Source organism: Enoplosus armatus, chromosome 11 (assembly GCF_043641665.1).
Source record: "Enoplosus armatus isolate fEnoArm2 chromosome 11, fEnoArm2.hap1, whole genome shotgun sequence".
Classification (NCBI taxonomy): Eukaryota; Metazoa; Chordata; class Actinopteri; order Centrarchiformes; family Enoplosidae; genus Enoplosus; species Enoplosus armatus.
In genome coordinates, this window is record NC_092190.1 from 19,634,107 (window position 1) to 19,657,833 (window position 23,727).

Below are 23,727 nucleotides of genomic sequence, written 5' to 3' on the forward strand. Positions count from 1 at the left end.
CATATTTACAGACTGTGTGGTTTGTATTTACATTATGTTCATTGCACATAATAATAAATGATAACAATGGGAACATGCAGAACGAATGGGTAATGAGCGGGTAAGCGAACACAGGAGAAAACAGTCAAATGCAAATGATATGCATGGAAATGACACTCCCACAGGCTGCTTTATCTCTGACATTGTGCTTTGTTTCATCTTAGGTTCGACACTTCATCTTATCAAACTTTCCATATGAACTTTGCAGTCAAAATGGATAATAATATTAATGAAATAATATTAATAAAAGTAAAAAATACCACAACCGTATTCAGTACAACATCCCATAGAGAAAATGATAAATTACATGATTATAACAAATGGTGCAGGCAGAATTGAGTGCTTTTACTGTTTACTGCTGTTCTGAAATTCTAGCCTGAAAAGGTGTTGCAACAAAAACACAAGCTCAGTATTGATGTTTGTTTCCATCTTACCCTTATAAAAACTTTTTTATTACCATTCTTCAGTTGTCAGCTGTAGCCTGGTAAAACTTTACTTTGTCAATGCAAGTTTCAAGTAAAATACAAAAGATACTGAATGGAATTCAGTAAATAACTGTCTAAGGTATGTGTGTTTGTAAACAAATCATAAGATATGTACAATATATGGCAATGAAGCATATGCAAAGAAGATACAGCAGTTAAGACAAAACAGGGTAAATACCCTCATATCAGTTCTTAGTTTTGAATCACCCATTGCGTTAAAATGGGCTGCAACAAACACCAGTGCATGAAGGAAAGTTTGCTAATTTGTGCTTGGTACATTACATACAGTACAGTAGGCTATGCAATGTAATATAAACAGGTCAAATGACTTGTGCACTTGGGTTTATAGCCATTGTATTGTTTGTCCTTAGTGTCTCCTGTCCTCTTTCCTGCCTTTTGCTTTTAGTTGTAGAGTTTCTAGATCGAGGCTGACCTCAACGTCTTCACTGATGCTTTTCACCTTTTGGAAAAAGCAGTGTTTGCTGACTCAGTGCTGCTCATGTGCTCTCTGTCTTCTCTTCCTCTCTCCGCAACAAATTAGGATGTATTGTGGCCGCTGCTGTTGAAGGGAGGAGGCTGGTGAGGTTTTAACAGGAACTCCTCTCTGTCTTTAGAAGGGGAACACCTGTACTTAAACTATTTCAAAGTTTAAAAAAGAAATAGTGGGCAGCCCTCAGCTCAACGTGGAGTATGTTTAATTAAGATACAATAGGGAGACAAAACTGATTCTTAAAGCTCATTTTATACGTTTTCTCATGTAAATTACATGAGAAGACATACTGTATCTTCTGTTTAGGCCTCATTTAAGTAAAATCTACACCACTTGAAAGAGTTGATCCCCATTATCCCACCATGACAATAGCTGAACTCATAAGGACAAACCAGTATGCTGTAGTCTGTGGTGATGTGAATAGTGTCATCTAAGCAACAACTACACCATGTCTACAGGCTGAATCAGGACAGGAGTCTCCGTTCTTGAGCCTTTTCCTTATCCTAGGTATAATTGTAACTGATGGTTTCATGGACAAAAAATGAAGAAGAGTACAAAAAGAAGAATTTAACTGAAGTGTTTTCTTTCCAGGAGGTGGTCTTCATTCATGTCCTTTACCCTCAAAGTCTCTCAGACGTCTGTGTGTGTGTGTGTGTGTGTGTGTGTGTGTGTGTGTGTGTGTGTGTGTGTGTGCATGCATGTGTGTTTGTTTATGTCTGAATGTACTGTGTATAGTATATACAGCATGTGTGTGTATATATTCATGTGTATGAGAACATGGGTGTGTGAGTGTGTAGACAGAGAGAAGAGGGCGGAGGGCAGGAGGCAGCCAGGTGTGTGTGTGTGTGTGTGTGTGGGCATGTGCTTATGTGTGTGAACCTGCTCGTCTGGTCAACACACTCTCACTCAAAACGTTCGTAGTTCCTCGTCTGTCTCACGCGGGGCACCATGTCCCTCAGGAGTCTGCGGAGACAGAAAGAAGGTCTCATTGGAAAGTATCTAAAGCTCCCAAACTAGTACAGAGCTGGTGACACGAATATGGATAGCACCTAAATAGACCTAACAGAAATCGTAAAATATCTCAAATCAACAGAAGAAATATAGACAGGGGACACTGTTGGTTTATCTCTTACTTGACGCCATATGCCAAAATGATGAGTCCAATGAGAACCCCGATGGTGCCATCCAGAAACCAGACGTCAGTGTGGTGCTTAAAGACTTCGGCGCTGATCAGAATGGAAAATCCCATGACAGCACCGACCATAGAGTTAAACCCTGAACAACACAAACATGGGGAAAATGTCTGTTTATTTATTGTATGTAGGAGTAATCGAGTAGTTTCAGTCGCCTAAACTTAAATACACTTTGCTAATCCTGATAATGACTTTACGCAAGAAGAAGCGGTACACAGATTCGAAACATGAGCAGTAATGTGTTCATCTGACGAAGAGGTCTTTGAGAGAGTTAAATGAGAATATAGATACCACTCTCATGACTGTTCAGTAAATATGAAGCTACAGCAAGCAGCTGGTTAGCTTAGCGTATAGCACAAAGACTGGAAACAGGGAGAAACAGCTAACCTGGGCCTGTCTGTAACGTTGCCAGGCATCCAGCTTTAGAGGTGCTGATCTTGTTTCACCTTTGGACAGAGGCAGGCTAGCTGCTTCCCCCTGTTTCCAGTCTTTATGCTAAGCTAAGCTAGCCGGCTGCTGGCTGTATTGGTTCATGTTTACCGTACAGACATGTGAATGGTATCGATCCTCTCATGGAACTCTTGGCAAGAAAGCAAATAAGCTTATTTCCCAAAATGTGGGATTCCTTTAAACAGACCTTTACCACAGAGGAGGCAGGTGAGAAACATTCACATGAGGTGACTCTCTCTCAAATATAAATGGCTGTAGCTGACATAATTGTTGACTACATCTCCTGTATTTGAGTTGCCCTGCATACACCCTGTATTTATAATTACATTTCTCCTTGTGTGAAAGCTAACACAGTGGGTTATTGTCTGGCCTGCAGTGAGTGTGTGGTCTTTTGGGAAATAAATCCAGGCTCTGAGAACAGCAACCTCAGGTTTATTGGATTGATGCCCTGTGCGTTCTGAGACCTAGGGATAGCAGTGTGTGTGTGTGTGTGTGTGTGTGTGTTGTGCTTTTGTTCACATGTGCATGTGTCTATGAGCAGCCAGTGGGTCACCACCTATTAGTTCTTTCAATCCAGTAGTGTGAGCAACAGAAACACACACACACACACACACACACATATACTCTGTCTTGTGGTTTTGGTTTTAATGCTTTGGATTCTGTTTCGTTTTGGTTGTCACGCTTGTGTTGTGTTTGGGGTTAGTGTGCTCTTCCTTAAATCCTGGCCTTTCATACTTGGTCCAGGGTTAGCGAAGAGTATTTCATGGTATTTTATGCTACTTTATACTTCTACTTCACTACGTTTCAGAGAGAAATGTTGTACTGAAAAACTGAAGAATTTTGATTAAGGTCAATAATGAGGATATAAAATGTGATGCATTGTTAGAGAGTAAATTAAACTAAACAATTGCATATAAAATAATAAAATGAGCTTCATCTGAACCAGCTAAAACACTGAAATGCCTCTGGCAAGTAAATGAATTAATAATCCAATAATAATACTATAACTTTTGACAGGGGACATTTCACTGCATAAGAAGTACTTCTACTTTTAAGTATATTTTGCTGATAATACTTTGATGCTAGTTTTATTAAACCAAATGATCTGAATAAATGTTTGTAAAAGAAACATTAAGAGTATAAGTATATCAACTCTATAAATATTTAGAGTTGTATTCATTTACATATATATAGTATATATATGTAAATTATATAAATTATATAATATGAAAATAAATGCACATGGTTTCAGCTACATTTTAGTTTATTTCACCATCTAGTTGACGCTGTATAATTCAACACCACCTCCTCTCAAATTCAAAATAAGGGCCATATTTTTCTCCCTATAAACCAACACAGCCTATAAATCATCTTTAGCCTTTCAGTGCTGAAAATCAATGACAAGTAGTTCAACCAGAAGTAACTGTTCTGGTTGAACTACTTGTCAGTAGCAGGACAGAGACACAGACATTGATTATCAGCACTGAAAGGCTAAAGAAATGGCTAATGAGTTACAGAAAACAAGATAATTTTTCTTTTCTTTTATCTGTACCGAGTCAAATATTATTTCCTATTGCCGCTCTGTAAACATTTGTAAGCTTTGTAAAGACCTCTTAGATTGGTGTGCTATTCATTTATTTATATATAACTATGTGCGTGTGTGTGTGTGTGTGTGTGTACCCTACCGTCAGTGATAAGTGCCCGGCTAGTCAGCACTCTTCCCAGCATGAACTTGGCCACAGCCAGCACAGCACATGTGAGCCCGCTCACTATAGACACACTGAAGAGGAAGTCGTCCTAAAGAAAGATAGAAAAGCCGATTATTTGTATACTTGGTTGTGGTAAATCATGTGTGTTGGATGACATAAAAAGAAGGAAAACTGAAGATAAAGCATACAAACAAATGGAGGAAAAGCTACACACAATGTCTGTACAGCGGGCACTAAAAGCTCCAACATTATCAGAATGACCCACAGAGCTTTTGTCAGCTCAACCATTAATAATACATATACAGACTTGACTTGGTGCATCAACCCAAGGTCATACAGATGACGTCTCTAAGTGATGTGAGGGTCTGTGGTTTTCAACTCAAGTCTCAAACAGACTCAGCAAAAACCAACACTTGACCCGAGAGTGTCTCTCTATCAGATTTAATTGGCCCAACAGGGGGGAGAGAGACAGAGACGAGGAGGAGAGGAAAAGAAAGCAGAAACTGGGACATATGCGAGAAAAAGCCAGCTCTATTGTTTTGTCAGATTTCACCTTTCTTCACTAGACTTCAGGTCAGGTCTACATATAACATATTGGGATCAAATTTTTACATTTTTCCTACAGTGACATTTCAAAATGTCTTCTGTCTAAAAGAAGTCAAAGAGGTTCAACTCCAACTATGAGTCTGTTGGATTTAAATGCACATAAATCAAGTCGGAAAAAGCGAAAACACAAAAGCAAAAAAGTAACACAAGTTCGTTTTTTCTTCTTTATTTCAATGTCCTGTCTGCAAAAAGTTCTTACTTAGCCTATCCTGTCTTGTATAGTAATCTTGTTAACTTCTCCTACATCTGTTGGACTGTATAGTGAAGCTGTTGACATCAATTACTAATATCAGACCTAATAATAGTAGGTATTTATTAAAGGCACTACACACTTGTGGTCCACCCACTCACTTAATTTGTCTGATTTGTGTTGAGACTGTGCTCGACTGTTCGGGTGGGAGAGGTCACACCTTATTAGTTTGTGAAGTTTGGTGACCTTGTTTATTTGTAGCCTATTATGCAATACTCATCCACACTAATGCATCTTCATTTTAAAACATATAAAACTAAGCTACGTCTACAGCTAGCGTCTGCACTACTCTGGCCTTTTCAAACCCCTGAAATGGAGACTTTTGAAAATGCTGCTGTCCCAGTTTTAGTTTGAAAACTCTGGACGGGCGGAAACGGAGACTGACGCGGACACCCGCATTTGCTCCCACATTGGGTCTTATCGTTCACAACGTGTCCTTCCCTGATTCGTCGCGCCCCTATCATGTGACCCGTTTCCGGAAGAAAACACATCAGCCTTGACTACCAATGGTTAATTATATAATAATTCATTACAGGCATTGCTGACAATTGTTGAGAGGCAAGAAAAAGGAGCCTTTTTAGTTGTTTGCAGGCGATTCCTTATTTAGATTGTTAGGCGTTGTTTGTTGAGGAAGACTCACTGAGCTCAAGATGTGAGAACAAGCTGTGTGAAAGCAAGTCTACTGTAAACGTGTCACTGCATGCATGTGCTGTATGTGCGTATTTGTTGCGTCAGTGTGTGTTACCGTCTCTCCGTCCAGCACAGAGGCAGCGAGAGCCAATCTCAGCTCTCTGTGTTTAATCAGGCACTAGACGCAGACAGCCTGCCATGAGAGCAGAGAACCCAGGACGTGATGCGAATCAGGATTCCTGATTTTCTTCACCCTCTGTCCACTCAACATGATACAGCCCTATACTTTTACCGTATTCACGCTGCACTGCTGCTGTTATCTTCCGGCAGTTACATTTACATGTGAACGGGAAAATCTCTGAGAAGAAACCAGAGAACCAAGTTTGCACATGACACCATCAGCAGAGAAACATCACACTCAGACTGCAGGTTCTACTTTCCCTCTCAAACGTTCCATTTTCTCTTTTCTTTTCATAATTTCTATCTGGCTCTCTCAGTCACACATGCTTTCCTGCAGACACGTACAAACAGGGCACATAAACAGATCACTGCTGGTAGGATGAATCACCTCTGACTGCTGTTTGATGAAGACTTCAGTGAGCAAGCCTGTTTCTGCCAAAAAAAAAAACAGCCCAAAGGTGGATACAGAGAAAGAGAGGCAATGAATGACAAAAATAAGAGTCCAGAAACAATAAAGCGATGAAGACAGACATGGCAATGGAGGGAGACAGACTAGGTGAGCTTGTAGGGAGAGGATGGAGAAAGAGACTGGGTATGATGATGAAAGATGGGCGAGGGAAACAATGAAAGAGATAGGATGTGGAGGGATGGGACAGAGAGAAAGTGGCAAAAGATAATGAATGAGGTAGTGAGGGAAGAAAGTAGAGCCTGAATAGATGAGACAGAGAATGAGATGAGCCTATCATTTTAAACTCCTGCCTCTACAAATTCAGCCAAGCCAAGTGAAAGCATTAGACATAAAAAGACGGAGCCAGATGGCTGAGATCACTCTTACACTGATAATCAGTTAGATGTAGGTTACATCCACCACGGGGCTGTACAGAATCTGCAGTTGTCTTGTTCTTTCACGACATTGAATAGAGGCCTATGTCTCTATGCAGAATTGTATTTAAAAATAAAAAAGCTGCTGGGTAAGTCAGAGAGGTGCTGGAGCCCAGACTGAAAGACGAGGCACAAAGAAGGGGGCGAGATGGTGAGGAGAAGAGAGAGAATGTCAAAGAGAAAGACGGTGGTAATAGGCTCTTGCTGGTGTCGGGAGGCTCCTCTGAGACCTAACACCCAGTTTCTATTAACATAATGGCACTGGAGCATCAAACACTTCTTCAGAATAGCTGCTTCCCTCGGCCTGCTCCTCTACTAGCTTCAGTCTCTCGGCTTAACTCTTTTGATTTGTGGTCAAAGGGGCTTCAGTGACTCATTTTTTCCAGCATCAAAAATGCTCAAGAAGACAACGCACACTTGGTTTGTCTAGTGCAGTAACTTATACATTATAACATCAGAACTGTCATTATATCCACATGAATGCCAACAATCTTCTTCTTCTCACTCTGTTTTATTCATTGTCCAAACTCTGGATACAGCAGTTATCATTTTGCTGTATGTGTGTGGGAGTTTTCTAAACAATTGCTCTGTTGCTATCTGGCTTTTGATATTCAGTTACTTTACAGTAGTAGTAAAGCTTTGGGAGACGTATGTGAATCCTAGACTATAAGCATTTTCAGACAGAACGCAATATGTGTTAGACACGATTACAATTGCATATAAAGTCGCAAGTGGGTGCAAATAGAGGCTAGTTTCCCGGGGTTGCGCGAACTGAGGCCAAGATGCATCCTCGCAAAGTGAAATAGTTAACTTTCAACTGAAATTCACACTTATCCCGGAGCATTATGAATGTGCTATATAAACTTACAAGAGGAAAAAGCAGAGACTGTGCATACAACGGTCAGTGCATTGGTTGCTGGCTTATAGCTACATCTGTGCAGACACCAACAGTCTAGCGGTCAAATCTGAGCAAATAACGCAAGGATAAAATGTGCTTCACTTTCTGTGTAAAAGGAGCTTAAAATGTGGATATTTTACAACAATTATTAAAACAGTTATGGTGGGAAATATGTATTTACTATACCATTATGGCATATAGAACTAAATTATATACATTTTAAATATATAATAGTTAAAACTTAATATAACTTGATATAAAGTACAGATAAATGAAATGTACAGAGTACACCAGAGAGGACAAGGAGGAAAAAGACTGCTAGCTGACGTAAACATGGATATAAACAATGCAGGTTTGAAAATATAAAAATATGAATTGGCTTTGCAACTGCCTCATGGGGAAGGAAATGCATTCTAAACATTTGTTAGGCCTCAAGTATATCCAGAATGCATTTTTGTTTGTTTACAAGAAAACTCCACAGGGTACCTTTAAGATACACTCCCTGACTTTGTTGAATGGTGCCCCCAAGTCTCAAATTTCCTCTCAGCTCAATGCTGTTTTAAAATTGTGAACTGTGTTGAGTTTAAATATATCAACAGTGAAATGTGAAGACATTTGGGGATTTGGGAGCACTGCTGGGCTCTATAGCAAAAGCTGCCTCTTAAAGCTTTGAAACTAAATAATAGGAAACTCAAAGAGGAACTGTGTGCTTTTGGAGTGTAAAAATCTCTCTCTCCGCTCTGTCTCGGCTTCACTGGTTAGTGACACGGACAGATGGTGGGGGTTAAATCATTTACAAACCAGATAGGAGGGTTCAAAGCACAGAACTAGGAAGGATGCGATGACACACCCCAAACAGTGTGACGATGGAATAGTTGGGCTGTGCCCCAGCAACAGAAAGATGAGACTATTTTAGGAGCTTATTCATAGTCTTAACACCTCTAGAGAGACATGGTGGGGGGGGGGGGGGGGGGGGTGATGTTGACATTAAAAAGAAAGTGTGTGTGCGTGTCTGTGTCGGAGAGAAAAAAGGAACTAAAGTCAGGTGGAGGGAGACAAAAACTCTGACGTCAGAAGAGCCACAGCAGAGAGCTATAAAAAGACACCTCGCTCACAACAATGAATGGTGTGTGTGCATGTGTGTGTGTGTGTGTGTGTGTGTGTGTGCTGTTCTGTGTGTACGTGTACTGTACATACATGCATCGACTCATACTGAGCGCATATGGAACTCCAGGCTCTTGTGCATTTTCATTCACTATGCCTGTTTGTATAAATGTGTGTGTGTGTGGTGTGGTGTGCACAGTATGTGTGTGTGGGGTGATTTATGTCATGAACTCACACACACACACACACACATGCACCTGTGTTTGTCTCATAAACACGTTGTTTATATTGTTGGGGGGATTTGCAGCAGCTAATGAGTTGTGTCTTCACAAAGCCCAAGGTAAGGTTTAAGCAGCTGCACTGTCATGGCATTGGCCATCCTTAAAATCAATGCTTTAACCTTGAATTAAACAACACTTAATATACAAATAAGCACTGCCCTAAGCAGGATCACACAAAACTATGCCCCTGCAATTCAATGGCATAACAATATAAGCAGAAATCATGGGATTCCCTTTTTAAACACATGATTTACTGTCTGATATCAGTTTAAACATTTGAATATAACACTTTAAAGGGGAACTCTACAGATTTACCTACGCAGCCTTACAAACTTCAGATGTGGAGTTTAAAAGTGGGTCTAATGAAAGACACTATTGGCACATGCTGTAAACCTGGTGTAATTCAGTCTCTCTAACTCCATCACTGCTCCAAAATATTGTTCAATATGAATAAAATATGAACAAAATTTCTATGAAGAGTGGGCTGGTGTGTGCGTGTGTGTGTGTTTGTGTGGTCTTACCACTTCCGGGGGCACCCTGGTAGCCAGATCATGGATGGCCTTTCCGAGGATGCACAGGGAGGAGAGAACGAACACAATCCCGAGGACTACACATGCTCTGCAGACAGACAGACAGGCAGCGTGTTAGGAGTTAGCTCGGCCAGTGTGACCTCTTTGCTAAACCTGTCATGAGGAAATTACCTAAAGTTGAATCAAAGCAATAACCTAAAGCTGACACTAAAGCAGTCAGTGTTTCTCCCAGTTATTGTGTCTCTCTCTTGTATTTGAATCAGGACAATGTATGATTTTCCAGCTGCTGAAGACCCGAACAAATGTTCAAAGCATCCTGACACAAACAGTTAGAAACGATACTGGCAGTGGCCTTCGGCAGTCTGGCAAACTAGGAAAGGTTTTTATAAATCTCTATGAAATATTAAAGCAACAGTTTAAACAAAAATATGTTAAAAAAATGCATCCCTTAACAACTCCTGCCCACTGGTTTGAATTACAGCCAGGCCATCCCTAGACATTTGAAAATAACATTAAGAGTGAGTTGGCAGTGTAGTGGTAATCCTGTTGATGATTCAATTCCCTTCATTTACACAAAAGATTGAAGTCAATTTCACAGGCTAATGATAACATTAGCGACATGACACTGTGTCTGGCACAGGGCATGATGTATAATGTAGCAGTAACAGTGGTAAGACTGAATATGCACCTCTTTATGACTTGACAATACATCCATCTAATCTCAAACCCAAACGTCTCACAATCGCAGTGTTTGGCAGATGTCTATTTGGGGCATTGTGTGCTAGCAGAATAAACAATTCCCAGACATCCGTCAGAGCGCTTGAGGGTGGAACTTTGTGATGTTTGTTTATTAAGAAAATATCTGGGATAATGAGGTGAATGTTTTTCGAGGGTGGGGTTATAGGTTGCTTGCATATGCACGCTCCTTTGTTCTGGCTGCAATGGAATAAGATATGGTTGTTGAATACCTCTCCATTGCTTGATCATTTACAGTCTCACTTCCTCTGACACATCTGCTGGGCCCAAATTACAATATCAGCGTCTCATCTATCTCCCTGCAGAACAAAGACACAGCGTCTGACGGGTGCAGTGAAGTGGTGTTCATCCTTTACTGATATGGATGGTGGTGGTGGTAGCTGGTAAATACAAATGTAGCCTAAATACACTCTCCATCCAAGACAGTTTGGTATTAATATCTTTGTACGTATATATATATATATCCCATCTCTCTTATTTTAATTCTCTCAGTCACACGGACTATAACCTGAAAGTCTCATTCTGTCTCATTCCTACATTTTTATTTTGTTTTTGTATTAAGATGCATGTTTTGTAAAATAGCCGTGATGGGCCAGATGTTTTGCCTGACACAGAAAAAGAAGGAACTAATTTACACGTATACCAGCCTACAGGAAGTCTGAAACTCCTCCACAAGGGTGAGCACACGCTGCATTGGTCAAAGTGTAATGGTCCAGTTTCTGTCTGTTTACAGCAAATGGGACGTGCATACGAAATGCATGGTCTCATTCTTGGTGTGTATTTGTGTATACATGTATGCATATTTGAGCGTGGTTTTGTATGTAAAGTGTAGAAAAATCTTTAGTGTGTGCTAATGATTTAGCACACAGGTGTGTGTGAGTGTGTATTAATAGATGGTAGAGTGGCAGCTCGGTCTTTCATCCTCTGCGATACCTCTGAGCTAAGCAGAGGTGCTGTTGTAAAGGCATGTTCAGATCAAACCCAAAGTGCATTTTTGCCTTGCGCTGCTCACATGAGTATGGCCGCTGGAGTATTTCGCCACCCACTCAAATACTTGTCGTCAGATACAGTACATATTTTCAGAACTCGCTAACTTTTCTCCAAGCCCTCCCCTTGAATGAATCTGCCTTCCCATCCTCAACGCCACAATAACATGAAAAGTAGAAATGCCAGTAATGTGACAATGTCCTATTAGCTGAAGGTTCTCAGTTATTCATCCATCAAACATCTTGAAATGCTCTTTCAATGGGAGTTTGAGAAATGAGTTTTGTTTCAGTTGAAAAACATGGAACCGCAATGGGTTTGGAGTGTGGGCAAGCACATACAGCAATTCAATGCTTCGACCTTGCAAAAACAACACTTTTTGTTTTTCACCTTTTCTATTTCTCAGCTCTTAGAATGAAACCGCTAAGTAGTTTTGTCATGTCACACACACATGCATGAAATGACTGGATTGTAAGAGTGACTCACATTATATCCATACTTTAACTCCCATTCTGTAAATTTCCCTTTCAGTAAAAATGAGGGGTCACTGAATGGTTTGATGAGTATGAAAATGATGTGAATCATGGCCTTCACAGTCACCAGATCTCCACCCAGTTGAACACAAATGGGAGATTTAAGACCAATGTGTTAGACAGCACTTTCCACCACCATCATTAAAACATTAAATGAGGGAACATCTCTGTAAAGAATGGTGTTCGTCCCTCCAGAAGAGTTCAGAGACCTGATAACCTATGCACATTGAAGCTGTTGTGGAGCCTCCTAATGGACCAACACATTAATAAGACATTTTATGTTGGTTTCTCCCTTCAACATCCATCTGATTTTTTTCCATCTCTCCTCTCCTCCTTGGCTTCAGGTGGGCTGCTGGGGTCACAACACCTGAGAAACAGATCCCCTGCTCTGAGTTTCATTTTCCTGGGCTCAGTATAATCTGTCTAAAGGCCCAAGTAAAGGACCTCTTTCCCCCTTGAATCCATTGCTCCTCCCTCCTACATCTATTAATCTTCAACAACTAAATGCTACCTTCACATCAGTAAAACTTTAATCACTGTTGGTCTTTACCAGTAAAACCATCCATTACATTCCTGACATCACTGAAAATACCATCATCACTGATGTAAACACATAACAGAAAACATTGCAAAACTAAAATTATTTGTTGAATTTACATCAAGAGGAAAGATAAATGCAAAGAGATGGATGTATATATAAATGCAGAAGTTCTATTGCCTTGATGCATGAGAGGCAGAGCGACCCACATAGATTCATCATTAATCAAACATTAATTAAACTTGGCACATTGTACTCACATGTACTCTCTGTGTGCAGAGTGCACAGCTGCTGCATTGCTGTAGCGCCAGAGGACAATGAATGATGACAGGACGTCCAGCGTGGCATCAAACTACAGCAGAAACCGAGTAACAGAGGGAACTAAGTTAACATTGCAGTAGTTATATCTAACTGATTACAATAGCTGCAGCATTGTAACAATAAAGATACGAAAGGGCATGTTTCAAATAGCAGCTGGAGTGGCATATGTTGCAGGTGTCACAATTTTATCTGTGGTGTAAAAACACCACATGTAATTCTACCAGCTATACTTTTTTAAATAAGACTAAAGAAAGTCTTATCTCACTCGAAGCTGTATCATAGAATATAGCAAGATCATTATCATAAAATGTACCTGCAAAAGACAAATGTCAACTTTCAACACCATAGTAGCTAAAGCGATGATCACTTGCTGTGATCTAACTCTTTTTCACTGATATATAAACTTATTGTCCACTTTATTAAATGTCATAGACAACCTCGCAGTTGCTAATTAAAATCCAATCTTTAATAAAGAGATAGCTAGCATTGCAGATTACGGTTTCTAATATTTTAATCACATCATGCTAATCAGATGTTCCCTAACTGGCCTAGGGTGTGGATTATTTAATTTTCCCTTCACTCTTATTAAGTCTTATTTTTTAAACTAATTACACCCTCAATCACTTCCTCTAAATAATAAGAAGTAATAAGAAGCTTTAGTTTGGTGAAAGCCAGCAGATAAGTTGGACAAACACAAAAGGGCATTTCGACATGCCCAGCACCCCTTCTCTGCCCTGTTACCTTGGAAACAAAGGGACCAATAATACTTTGGTAACAGGATTCATTAATAAATCACAGAGACCACAGTTATGACTAACTGATTAATGAAAATGGAGGGAAGAAGGGAGGTGGAACTCACGGCAAATCCAAAAGCTGACGCACTGTGCCTCATGAATGATACAGCTGTGGAGAGACAGACAGACGGACAGACAGACAGGCAGACAGACAGTGAGAGAGAGAGAGAGCAGTTAGTACTGATTGATTCCTTTTTATTTCAGTAGTCAGTTTTATGGTATAGTTATGACATTAGTGATATATAATAATAATAATAATTTACAAGGTGCTATATTAATGTCACATAATTCCAGTTGCATATTAATTTGTTTATCTGCACAAAATTCATCTTGCTCTCTGAAAAACACAAGTTAATAATGTAAAATAATTAGGATTATTAAATGTTTCAACTTATTTTTCAGTTCCTTTATTGCTTTTGAAGGCACGAAGCAACTACCGTGTCCCACTCAGAGACAGAATGACGTAGAACATATGCAAAAGAATATCAAGAGAAAACGGTATCAGCGCTAGTGAGTTAACTAAACAAGGCGGATATATAGATTTTGAGGTGTAAAACTGTTAAATGTGCGATTTTGTTGATGGATGAAAATTCCAACATCAGTTTTTTGTTGGTGGGTAATTCATATCAGCAGTTCACCTTATGCAACACTATACGCCTATAAAGAGGAATGTAGTACTCCAAGTGTTCTATACAAATATTGAAAACAGTCAGTGAGATCTGTTAAACTCTGCGGGTAATCAGTTTTGTGGTAAAAATACTGTGTGAAGGAGAAATACTACAAGAAACCCTTCCTCTTCCTTCATCAATGTTCAAAAAATAAAATGGTTTCATGTATACCACACAACATTTCCTACATGACAATCATTTAAATCTGCATTAATTGAGTTTTTGGACACTTGGGGGCAGCAAAACAACCGCTAAACACACCACTGACATATCATCATCTTAAGTTGATGTGGTTAACATGTTAACCGTGTTACGGCCGGCTTATAAACCGAACATATAACAGGACAGAAGTTTACTCCATGCAAGGTTATTGGGATAAACAAATTAATAACTGAAAAACTCTATATGCCTATATAGATGATGTACATGATCAACCTAGAGGGATCAACAGGACACACCAAAATAAAACAGGATGCAAATGCTGTTGTTTCCACTTTTTGAGACGTTCGTTGAAAGGAGGGACCAAATTTACATTTTTACCCACATCAAATTTAGAACTGCTGGAGACGACAAATTTATCAGTCGCTCCACTTCCTGCCTGAGTTTTTAAACTCCATCTCCTGGAGTTCTCTCTTATGTGCGAGTCTGAGTTTTCCACGTTCCAGCTCATGCTGCCTTACCTGCTCCCTTTCCTTAATCTCCAGTTCTAGTCTCTTCAACTGCAGCTTTAGCTCTAGCTCCCTCAACCCTGAAGTTTTGTCTTCATTTAACTTCCTGCTCCTTCTGCCAGAACTCACCCTGCTCTTCCTGGTCTCTGTCGAAAGGATGCATCACTCTGCTCATCGGGCAACTCAAACTTTTATAGTACGCCCTGTTACACCAAACCATTTGCAATTTTTGTACACAGTTGCTATTTTCTTTGCCTTGAACACTGGTCTTTAACAAACCTGTGCAACTCAAAAGCCATGACGGCAACACAAAAATGAATACTACTCTGTGAGTGACAAGATAGTAGCATACACACTGAAGTTAAACACTCTAGCCTGCTAAACCATGCAATGTCATGTTTCATCAAACCCAAAAATGTCTCTACTGAGACACCAAGCTCAGGGTTAGAAAAGCTGTATGAATGGTGACTGCAAGCCACAAGCTAATTACAGCTAACAAGCACAAATAAGCATCAAGAAACTCACCAAACTAAAGTACCCTCAGTACAAAATTCCCCTTGACGTACCACACCATGTGCACACTGCAGAAGCAGAGCTACACAATAAACAAAAGTCACACAAGTAAAAGTGAGCACAATGGCTTCTAAATTACTAGCCTCACAAAAAGGTACAAGGGTTAAACCGAAACAGCTTTACTTGAACGCTCAACACTAAGCCCCAAATATCTTAGCTAGCCTACGACTCATTCACACACAAAGCAAGCCTCACGGGTCATCATGGGCAGCCACATGCTACTCTTAGGACAGGATTTTAACACGTCTAACCTCCTTTTCTAGAACTAACCCAGTTCCCGGTCTACCTGCAGGATTACTACCTTACTTTACCCGTTTATCTTCAGTGAAGCACCCACGTACGCTATGGGCCACCCCAGGACTATCACAAAAAATAAGTGACGCTGGTCTCTCCAGCACCTGCCGGCTTACTCAACTGGACAAGTTCTACAAACCACCTCAAGTGACTACATGACCTCACCAACTAACCAGAAACTAAAGGACTAGATTTAGATCCCGGACAACCCCCATTATTATGTTAGGGCTGGCTCAAACACCGAACATAACAATGGACACAATACCAGGAGAGAGGTTTACTGCATGTACGTTTATTGGAATAATGAATGAATTAATCAATGCATGAATGAATGAATGAATAACTGAAAAACCAGATACACCACCGAGGTGCGGCTGCAGCAGGATGGAAGAAAGAGCTGAACAAAAGGGCCTGCCTATATAGACTCAGCCCACTAGTCAGCACAGGTCCAATCACATGACCAACCAAGAGGGGTCAACAGGAAACACCAAAATAAAACAGGATGTAACAACCGAGCAACATTAGCCTTAATTTGAAGTTGTGTCTCCAGCCACATGACAAAGTCCACTATTCACTCTCTGTTTAGATCTAGTTTGGTCTCCACCAACTCTTTAGCAGCTAACTGCTCCACTATATTCACCAGCTAGTCGCTAATCTTGTCTGTCTGCTGATCGGCACTGAGTAAGTGAGTTTATCAGAGATTTTTGTTGAAAACAGCCGGTTGATGAGAGCAGTGAGCTGAAACAGTAAAGTTGCGGACCGGAAAACCGAAACAATGAGCTAAAAGGCGCTAAAACACCATAGAGCTGAGAGGAACTGTGGAGTCATGATTCTCTGTGGGTTCATATAGGAGCAACATATTACATATAGTCATCCGTTGTTGACAGAAAAATATTGATTAGTGTAGCTTTATACTAGATACTGTTGATATAGACTGAGGTAAGTGTATGATCCCTGCAGGCTGATATGAAACGAACAACGCATGTGTGCCCATCTGGGTGCTACTCCACACAGAATATCTGATAACCTATAACATGTGTTAACATAACAGCAGCATTACCTGAACATTGTGAAAGTTTGGCACAATGAAATGTTTTGACATTTGAAACCAACCTTTTGAAGGCTGGCTATACGCATGAAGGTTTCCTGAATGGGACGGAGGGTATTGTGGATTCATTGCAGTGCAGTCCTTGTCTAGCACACCTGTGCTTTTTTGCCCTTCTGCCTGTCCTTGTGTTACTCTCTCTCTTTCTCTCTCTCCCCCTGTGTTTTCAGGACAAAGTCTCAGGGGACAGCGTATCGGCAGTTAAATCACCATGGTAACAGGAGATTTGAGGCCAGGCTGGGAGTTGGTTTGAACTACAGAGCTTTCATCTTCCTTCTGTCTTTCTCCCCTCTTCATTCTTTGTCTTTGTCGCCTACCCAATCTTTTCTCCCAGCCTCTCTCACATTCTGCTTTTCTCTGACACATATCTCTTTCTTTCTTTCCCTTCCTTCCTATCTCGGTCTCTGTCTCTTGTCACATCTTTGAGTGGTGGCCTTTCTGGCTGCATTGTCTTTTATTCATTCTGGTTTGAGCTCACTGCTCCTCAGTGGCAGACGTGGAGTGACGTTGCATTTTGCCAGGCACAAAGGAATATTTAAACAGAAGTTAGAAATAACTTTTCATTTCTTTCGCTTATGTGAAAAAGAGCAGATTTGGCCTGAAATACAGTTACATTAAAAGGGAAGCACAACAGAGAGAAGAAGGGAAGAGGAAAAAAAAGAAACAAGGGAGAGAAGGTGAAAAGGAGGAATGAAGAAGAGAGGAGAGGGCAGTCCCAGACAGACCCCTGATACAAGGCAGATGGCACTAGTCAGGCTGGGTGTGTAACACATGACTGCCCACACACACACTCACACACATATGCTGTCCCTGTGTCTCGCTCTGTCTTGGAGACCATCGCCCAGACTCTCCCTCTCTTTCTTACTAACACGTCCTCTTTCTTGATTGTCTTCTCGTGCACGTACAAACTCTCACAAACAGAGGCTGAGCTGAATCTCTAGAGCTCCACCAGGCCTCCGACCCGTCTGGAGAGCCCAGACACTGAGCCAAACTGAGAGTGTGCCTGCTTTTACCATGAAAAACATACAGGGTAACCACTTTACTGTACCTGTAACAGAAAGCTCAAATCCCATCATATTAATTATGTCTGCAGGTCAGTACCACAAATGCACAGTGACACTGTAAAGAATCTGCACCTGTTTGTATTTTTACACGGGTGTCTGGGTCCCTGCCACCTCCATTACTGCACTTTCAATTCATAAGAGTTAACTTCCTGAAGACGAATGACAACTTGCAGCAGATATCGGTGCTGTGCCATTGTAATTATTTTACCAAATGAGCTAATTATCAGTAACAGGCTCTAAAGCCATGATTTATTCACATGGAGATCAGTTTTTACCAAGGCAGAACAATCCTTGTGAAAAGTGCATCTTTACAGTTTACTGCTTGAGACCATTTTATCAGTTAAGAAATCCTGAGATATGTGCCCATGGAGACCACAGGGCCAGACAAGACGTGTTACAGAGCAACATTTAGGAGGAATACTGATTTGGAGAGCATGTTTTAATAGATATTGTAAAAACAAATCAGAAAAAAAAACTTTTTAAAAAGGTTTTAAGTTGACTACACTCTTAAAATCCCTCAGATTCTTCTTGACTTGATCAATTTGTGTGTACATTAGCACACAGTATCAAGAAATAATGTTATTTCTACAGCAACTAATAGCATAAAAGAAAGATAATCTGGATTTTTGTTGCCCTGATTTGAGTTTATCACATTTGGTTAATCTGCTGGCTTTTTCGTAACATGCCTCATGTCGAGCGGCCTGCCTGGACGATTTATTGGCGTATGTGTACAATGCTGAAAGCTCAGAGAAAAATGGTAGACATGAGGGCTTGATGCTTGAATATTGTGGGTCATCAGGTCTGGTACAAAAAGAGTGCCACACAGGTCGGCTCTGTGTTGAGAAATAACAGGTTGAACACAGACGATTGCTTTAATAGGAGCATAAGTAGAGACGTATCCAACATTTTTAGTAAAAACTAAATTACTGAATGTTGTAATACTGATTGGCTCTTTGTCTGTATAAATGTGGCTCTTCTAATCTTGACCATTATGACCAATATTGACCATTTCCATATATATAATCTTTACTATGACTTAAGGTTAACGGGTGTACATCCAGCAATGTGGTGGGGTTGTGACCTTGATGATAATTGGCTCTTGGATCTGAAAGCCTCTATGTGTGACCATCTACATTCCAAGAGAGCCTCTGATTAGAGTTCAGAGCTGAAACCTGCTGGCCGAGAAGCACTGACCCATAAACTGTCATGGGTTTAGCCTAGTTTTGTGGTTTTCATCCGGTGTAATGTGCACACCTCCAGAACACATACAACCCCAAGTTATTAACAGATGATTGATTATAGGCCGATATCATTTGGCTCCTAATGTTTAGTTGGTAGAACATGTGCTTCCTTTACAGAGAGACGTTCATGGCCTACAAATGTCTTTATATTCTAAACTTGTGACTACAGCGTGCCTGCCGTCAGGGAAAACCAGGTCATCTGTTTACATATTCAAACCATGTGTAACTTTTTTTCATAATACTGTAGATAATGTACAGTGGGTGATATTATCACATAGACTCAACATTACTAGGAAATGAGTTATAGTGATTGGATATGGTGATTTGTGTGGGGAAAGAAATTTTGCTCATACTGCAACTGTTATTACATATTCAGAAATACACTTACGCTTACCACGCTCACCAAAAGCTGCATGTAGGACTAATGGTATACTGGATGAGGGCAAAAAAAAAATCGAATAAACAAGCTGAAAATGGGAAATAAAAAATATTTGCTGCTTCTCTGGAGGAAATCAATCCTCGTGAGTCTGACTGTTTTCTCAGAATTTCTCACTGTTTAATAAATCGTTTATCTGACCCTCCGTCTTCAAAAGCAAGGCAGTGAGTCAGCTAGATCCCTAATCAACACTTTCACTGAAGAAGCACTTTGTGCACACACACACACACACACACACACACTGCTATGTTTAAAATGCGTTCATTTCCAGAAAGAACAGATGTCCTCTCTCCCTGTCTGTGTCATTTGTCTAGAAACTCAGTTGGGAAGCATTTAGCACTCCTCACCTCCATCACCAACTTCAGCTTATTAATTATAGCAATTCAAAAAGCACAGTGCAGTTTTTGAACATCAGGCCTCTCGATTCCATACAAGCTCACTAATTTGGAAATTGTAGGTTTTCTTCTTGCGGCAGTTATCCATTTTTCCAGTTTCTGCTCTCCAGCTCATTGCGACGTGCCAGCCGTCTGTGTGGTTACCGCCTGCCAGCAAATCGATGCCTCTCTCGGGGAGAGCAGACACTATTCGGAGCAACATCCTTTGGGTTGTTAGTTAATCAGGGAAGCAAGCATGCGTGACCAGTGCTAACAAGACTAGGGAAATGGGGGAGAAAGGGACAGGAGGCGGAGGTGGAAATGGAAAGGTAGGGAAAAGAAGGGGGCAGTGGGAAGACAGAGGGGATGGAGGAGGAACTGGTCAGAAGTTTGTCAGTTCTTTGCCTTTATTATGTTGTTTTATTTATTATAAGAAAATGATAATTTAACCCTTATAAGCCGATTACACCAGTTTATTGCTGTCAAACATGAGGCCATTGTGTCTTTGTGGTCTATTTCTATTCTATTCTGCTCTGTGTTCCCCATAGTCCATTCAGATGTCCTGCCAACACCTGCATAGCCATAGCAATGGTTAAGACTTGGCAGCAGTAAAACCCTAATTATCAGTGAGTTATGCAAGAACCAGGGCCAGTGCCAACACTTAACACCCATACTCTCTCTCTCTCTCTCTCTCTCCCCTCAGTGCTCACTTGGCACTGATAATGAGCAGAAGATAGATGAAGCAGCATCTCATCGGACATTAATTCCAGACCAGATTTTAAACTGTTGGGGGTGTTGAGGACCTGCGAGCGAGACAATATACAAGCATTTATAATACTCATATAAGTGTTATTAGTGCTTGAGTTATTCTGTCCTCTGCTTGAGGCGATGTGCATAAATGAAAATTTAGGCTATATGATTACTTATGTTTGAGATAGGAGCCTACAGTCTATACACCATACATTTGACATAAAGCACATGCCATATATAATACAAAACGTGCTACTCACATACTAAAGAAATCTGTGAAAATGGCCATATTCCTGTAAACGTTCATTCAACTACAGATTTTTCTACATGGGTATGCTGCTATGGTTTATTCCACAAATGCCCTAAAAGAGCAATTTTAATGCATGAAAGAGGTTGACCAGACTGTAATAAATTTTCAAGATGTAATGGGTGAACTGTCTTTTCCCACTGTCATAAATACATATCAATAGTGTTCATTTTGTTTCTACAATATGATGGATAAGAATAAGAGTCTACAGCCATGCTAGCAGCTCTGTGAAACTGTACTCAGGAACAGCGCTACTGTGAGCTAAATGCTAATGTCAGCATTGTGGGATGTTAATAATTAACCGTTTAACGGTTAACCGACAAAAAAAATTTTGACCCATTAACACTCAGTTTAACTGAGTTAAACAATTAGAAATAGCCACAATGTTGTTCCTGGGAGACGACTATAGCACCCATCAAGCTACTGACCCAGAAGCAAAGGGGGACACCTAAATGAGAGACAATCCCCCCTCACTGGATACTCTTGACTGGTGGAAAAGTATTCAGATGATCTTCCCGAGGCTGGCAACTCTAGCGAGGCGCTATCTCCGCGTAATATTTTTCTACATGGGAGATCTAGTTATGTCTGTTATGCCTACTAAATGTTCTATACAGCGGTCTCAGTGCTGGAGGATTCAATGTGTGTTGATGTTGCTGTTTGTGCTGCTATTGCACATATAAAAATATATATAAAATATATATATATATAAAAAAAAAACATTTGTAATAAGCCTGTTGGTCATTTTTTTATGTTAACGTGCTCACAAGGCTAACATGCTGATATTTAGTAGATATAATGTTTACCATGTTCACCACTGTAGTTTAGCTTGATACCAAGGTGACACTTGCTAGTAAGAACACAAAGTATAGATGAGGTCGATGGGATTTTCTTTAGTTTTGCAGATATCTCGTAGTAGTAGTAGTGAAGTAGTGAACCAAAGTGGTGGACTGACCGACTGATATTGCCATCCCTAGAGCTGTACTGCTAGCATGGATAAAAATACAACTTCATGAACAAAAACTATTAATAAACGTAATGTCGTTCATCTACATATAAGAATAGAACAGGAAAACTGTCAAAACTGGATGAATTGGAGCTGCTTGATGTGATATTCTTCATCAGATACACTGAGCATTCGTTACTGCTCGTCATCGAGCAAAACAATTAAACAACTATCATTTTAAGTCAAAGGAGTGAAACAGCAGTAAATGCACAATCATGTTAATGAGCTATTTCTTCTAGCATAGTATAGAAAGTATAGAACCGGCAGTAAAATGGTGGAAGAACCACTTTCTTACCACATACAGCTTTAACTTACAGGGCAAGAAGGGCTCCACCTTCTGCAAGGGAAGAGGTCATTATGGCCCCGCTTCAGGTAATTAAAGAGAAAACCATGTATACCAAAAAGATAATCAACCCAACCACTGCACTGATGTTAACTTCATCAGTAAGATGTACAGGTTTTTGTTGCTATGGTTATCAATTACTACAAGTGCCCTAAATCTAAACTATAAATGTGTTTAATCTCCCTCAAGGCTAGCTGCCAAACTCCACACTGATAAACTAGTCTCATGCTTGTCGAATTGTCTGCTGACAGGACAGACAATTTCTACACCGGCTGCTTTCCATTCAAACACCCGTTGAACCACCCCTGCTGTTGACTGTATGAAAAAAAAAAGTCTATATCAAATTAGTCGTATCATTCTCAGCCAAACAGAAATGTAATTACGTCCTCCTCTCTGTTCCTCAAGGGCGAGAGCTCAATTCAGGGATGTGAAATTCAATTATATCGCAAGGAGCAAAGGAATAATCTGGGAGACATGGGGGGTGAGGAGGAGAGAAATGAAGAAAGAGGCAGACAGAGCAGCAGATGGACAAACAAACAGAGCGACTAGGGGGAGACAGAGAGGCGGCAGAAACAGAGGAGTGAGTGATTGATGAAGTGAGAGAAAGACAGACAGAAAGAGAAGACCTGAGAGATTGTAGGATCCACTCTCACTCTGCCAATCAGTGACTCTCTGAGCTTTCAATCTAATCGAGGTGACTCATCTGTGTTAGTGCTCTGAAAAAAGAAAAAAAAGAAACTCCCAATAGACACATTTATTGAAGTTGAGGAAAACCACTTAATGGTCCCAAGATGAGGGAAGGGATTCAAAGTGTTTGAAGCGTAGTTGTGTGGTTAAGAAGCAGTTCATTATATTTCTGCGCCATGTGGCGATGGTAGATCTGTTACTTGCACAATGTAATGATGAGAAGGGAATGGTAATCAGAGGCAGGTTAGAGAGAGAAGGCCAGAGAGAGGGGTAAGAGAGAAGGACAGGGAAGGGAGGGGAGAGGCTCAGGGAGTGGAGGAGGGGACATGGAAGGAGGAGAGAGCAGACAGTGAGGAGAAATTATGCAGCATTAAAGCTGGACTAAACACGATTTCTATGCAAATACACCTGTCAGGGCTGAAACTGTGCAGCAGGGTTGCAATGGGAAAGAACACCCCAATGCCGGAAATCTAGACACTGTAGGTTACAAGACTTCATAGGTGGAAAATCGTGTGCACGAGAAATCCCAATTTCAGCCAGATTTGAGACAAAAATGTGAAA

At 40.5% G+C, this 23,727-nt stretch overlaps 1 protein-coding gene across 1 annotated transcript in view; it reads right to left on the minus strand.

The window, feature by feature from the left end:
- Positions 1-1,916: 1,916 nt before the first annotated feature.
- The window catches only part of LOC139292784 (transmembrane protein 163a-like), a 52,651-nt gene continuing 30,840 nt past the window's right edge, over positions 1,917-23,727 (minus strand). Inside the window, exons 3-8 of the mRNA XM_070915167.1 lie at positions 13,719-13,762; positions 12,799-12,890; positions 9,719-9,815; positions 4,343-4,454; positions 2,148-2,289; positions 1,917-1,977 (exon numbers count right to left, since the gene is read on the minus strand). Coding sequence (XP_070771268.1) covers positions 1,917-1,977; positions 2,148-2,289; positions 4,343-4,454; positions 9,719-9,815; positions 12,799-12,890; positions 13,719-13,762 — 548 coding nt within the window. The remainder of the gene's footprint in view (positions 1,978-2,147; positions 2,290-4,342; positions 4,455-9,718; positions 9,816-12,798; positions 12,891-13,718; positions 13,763-23,727) is intronic.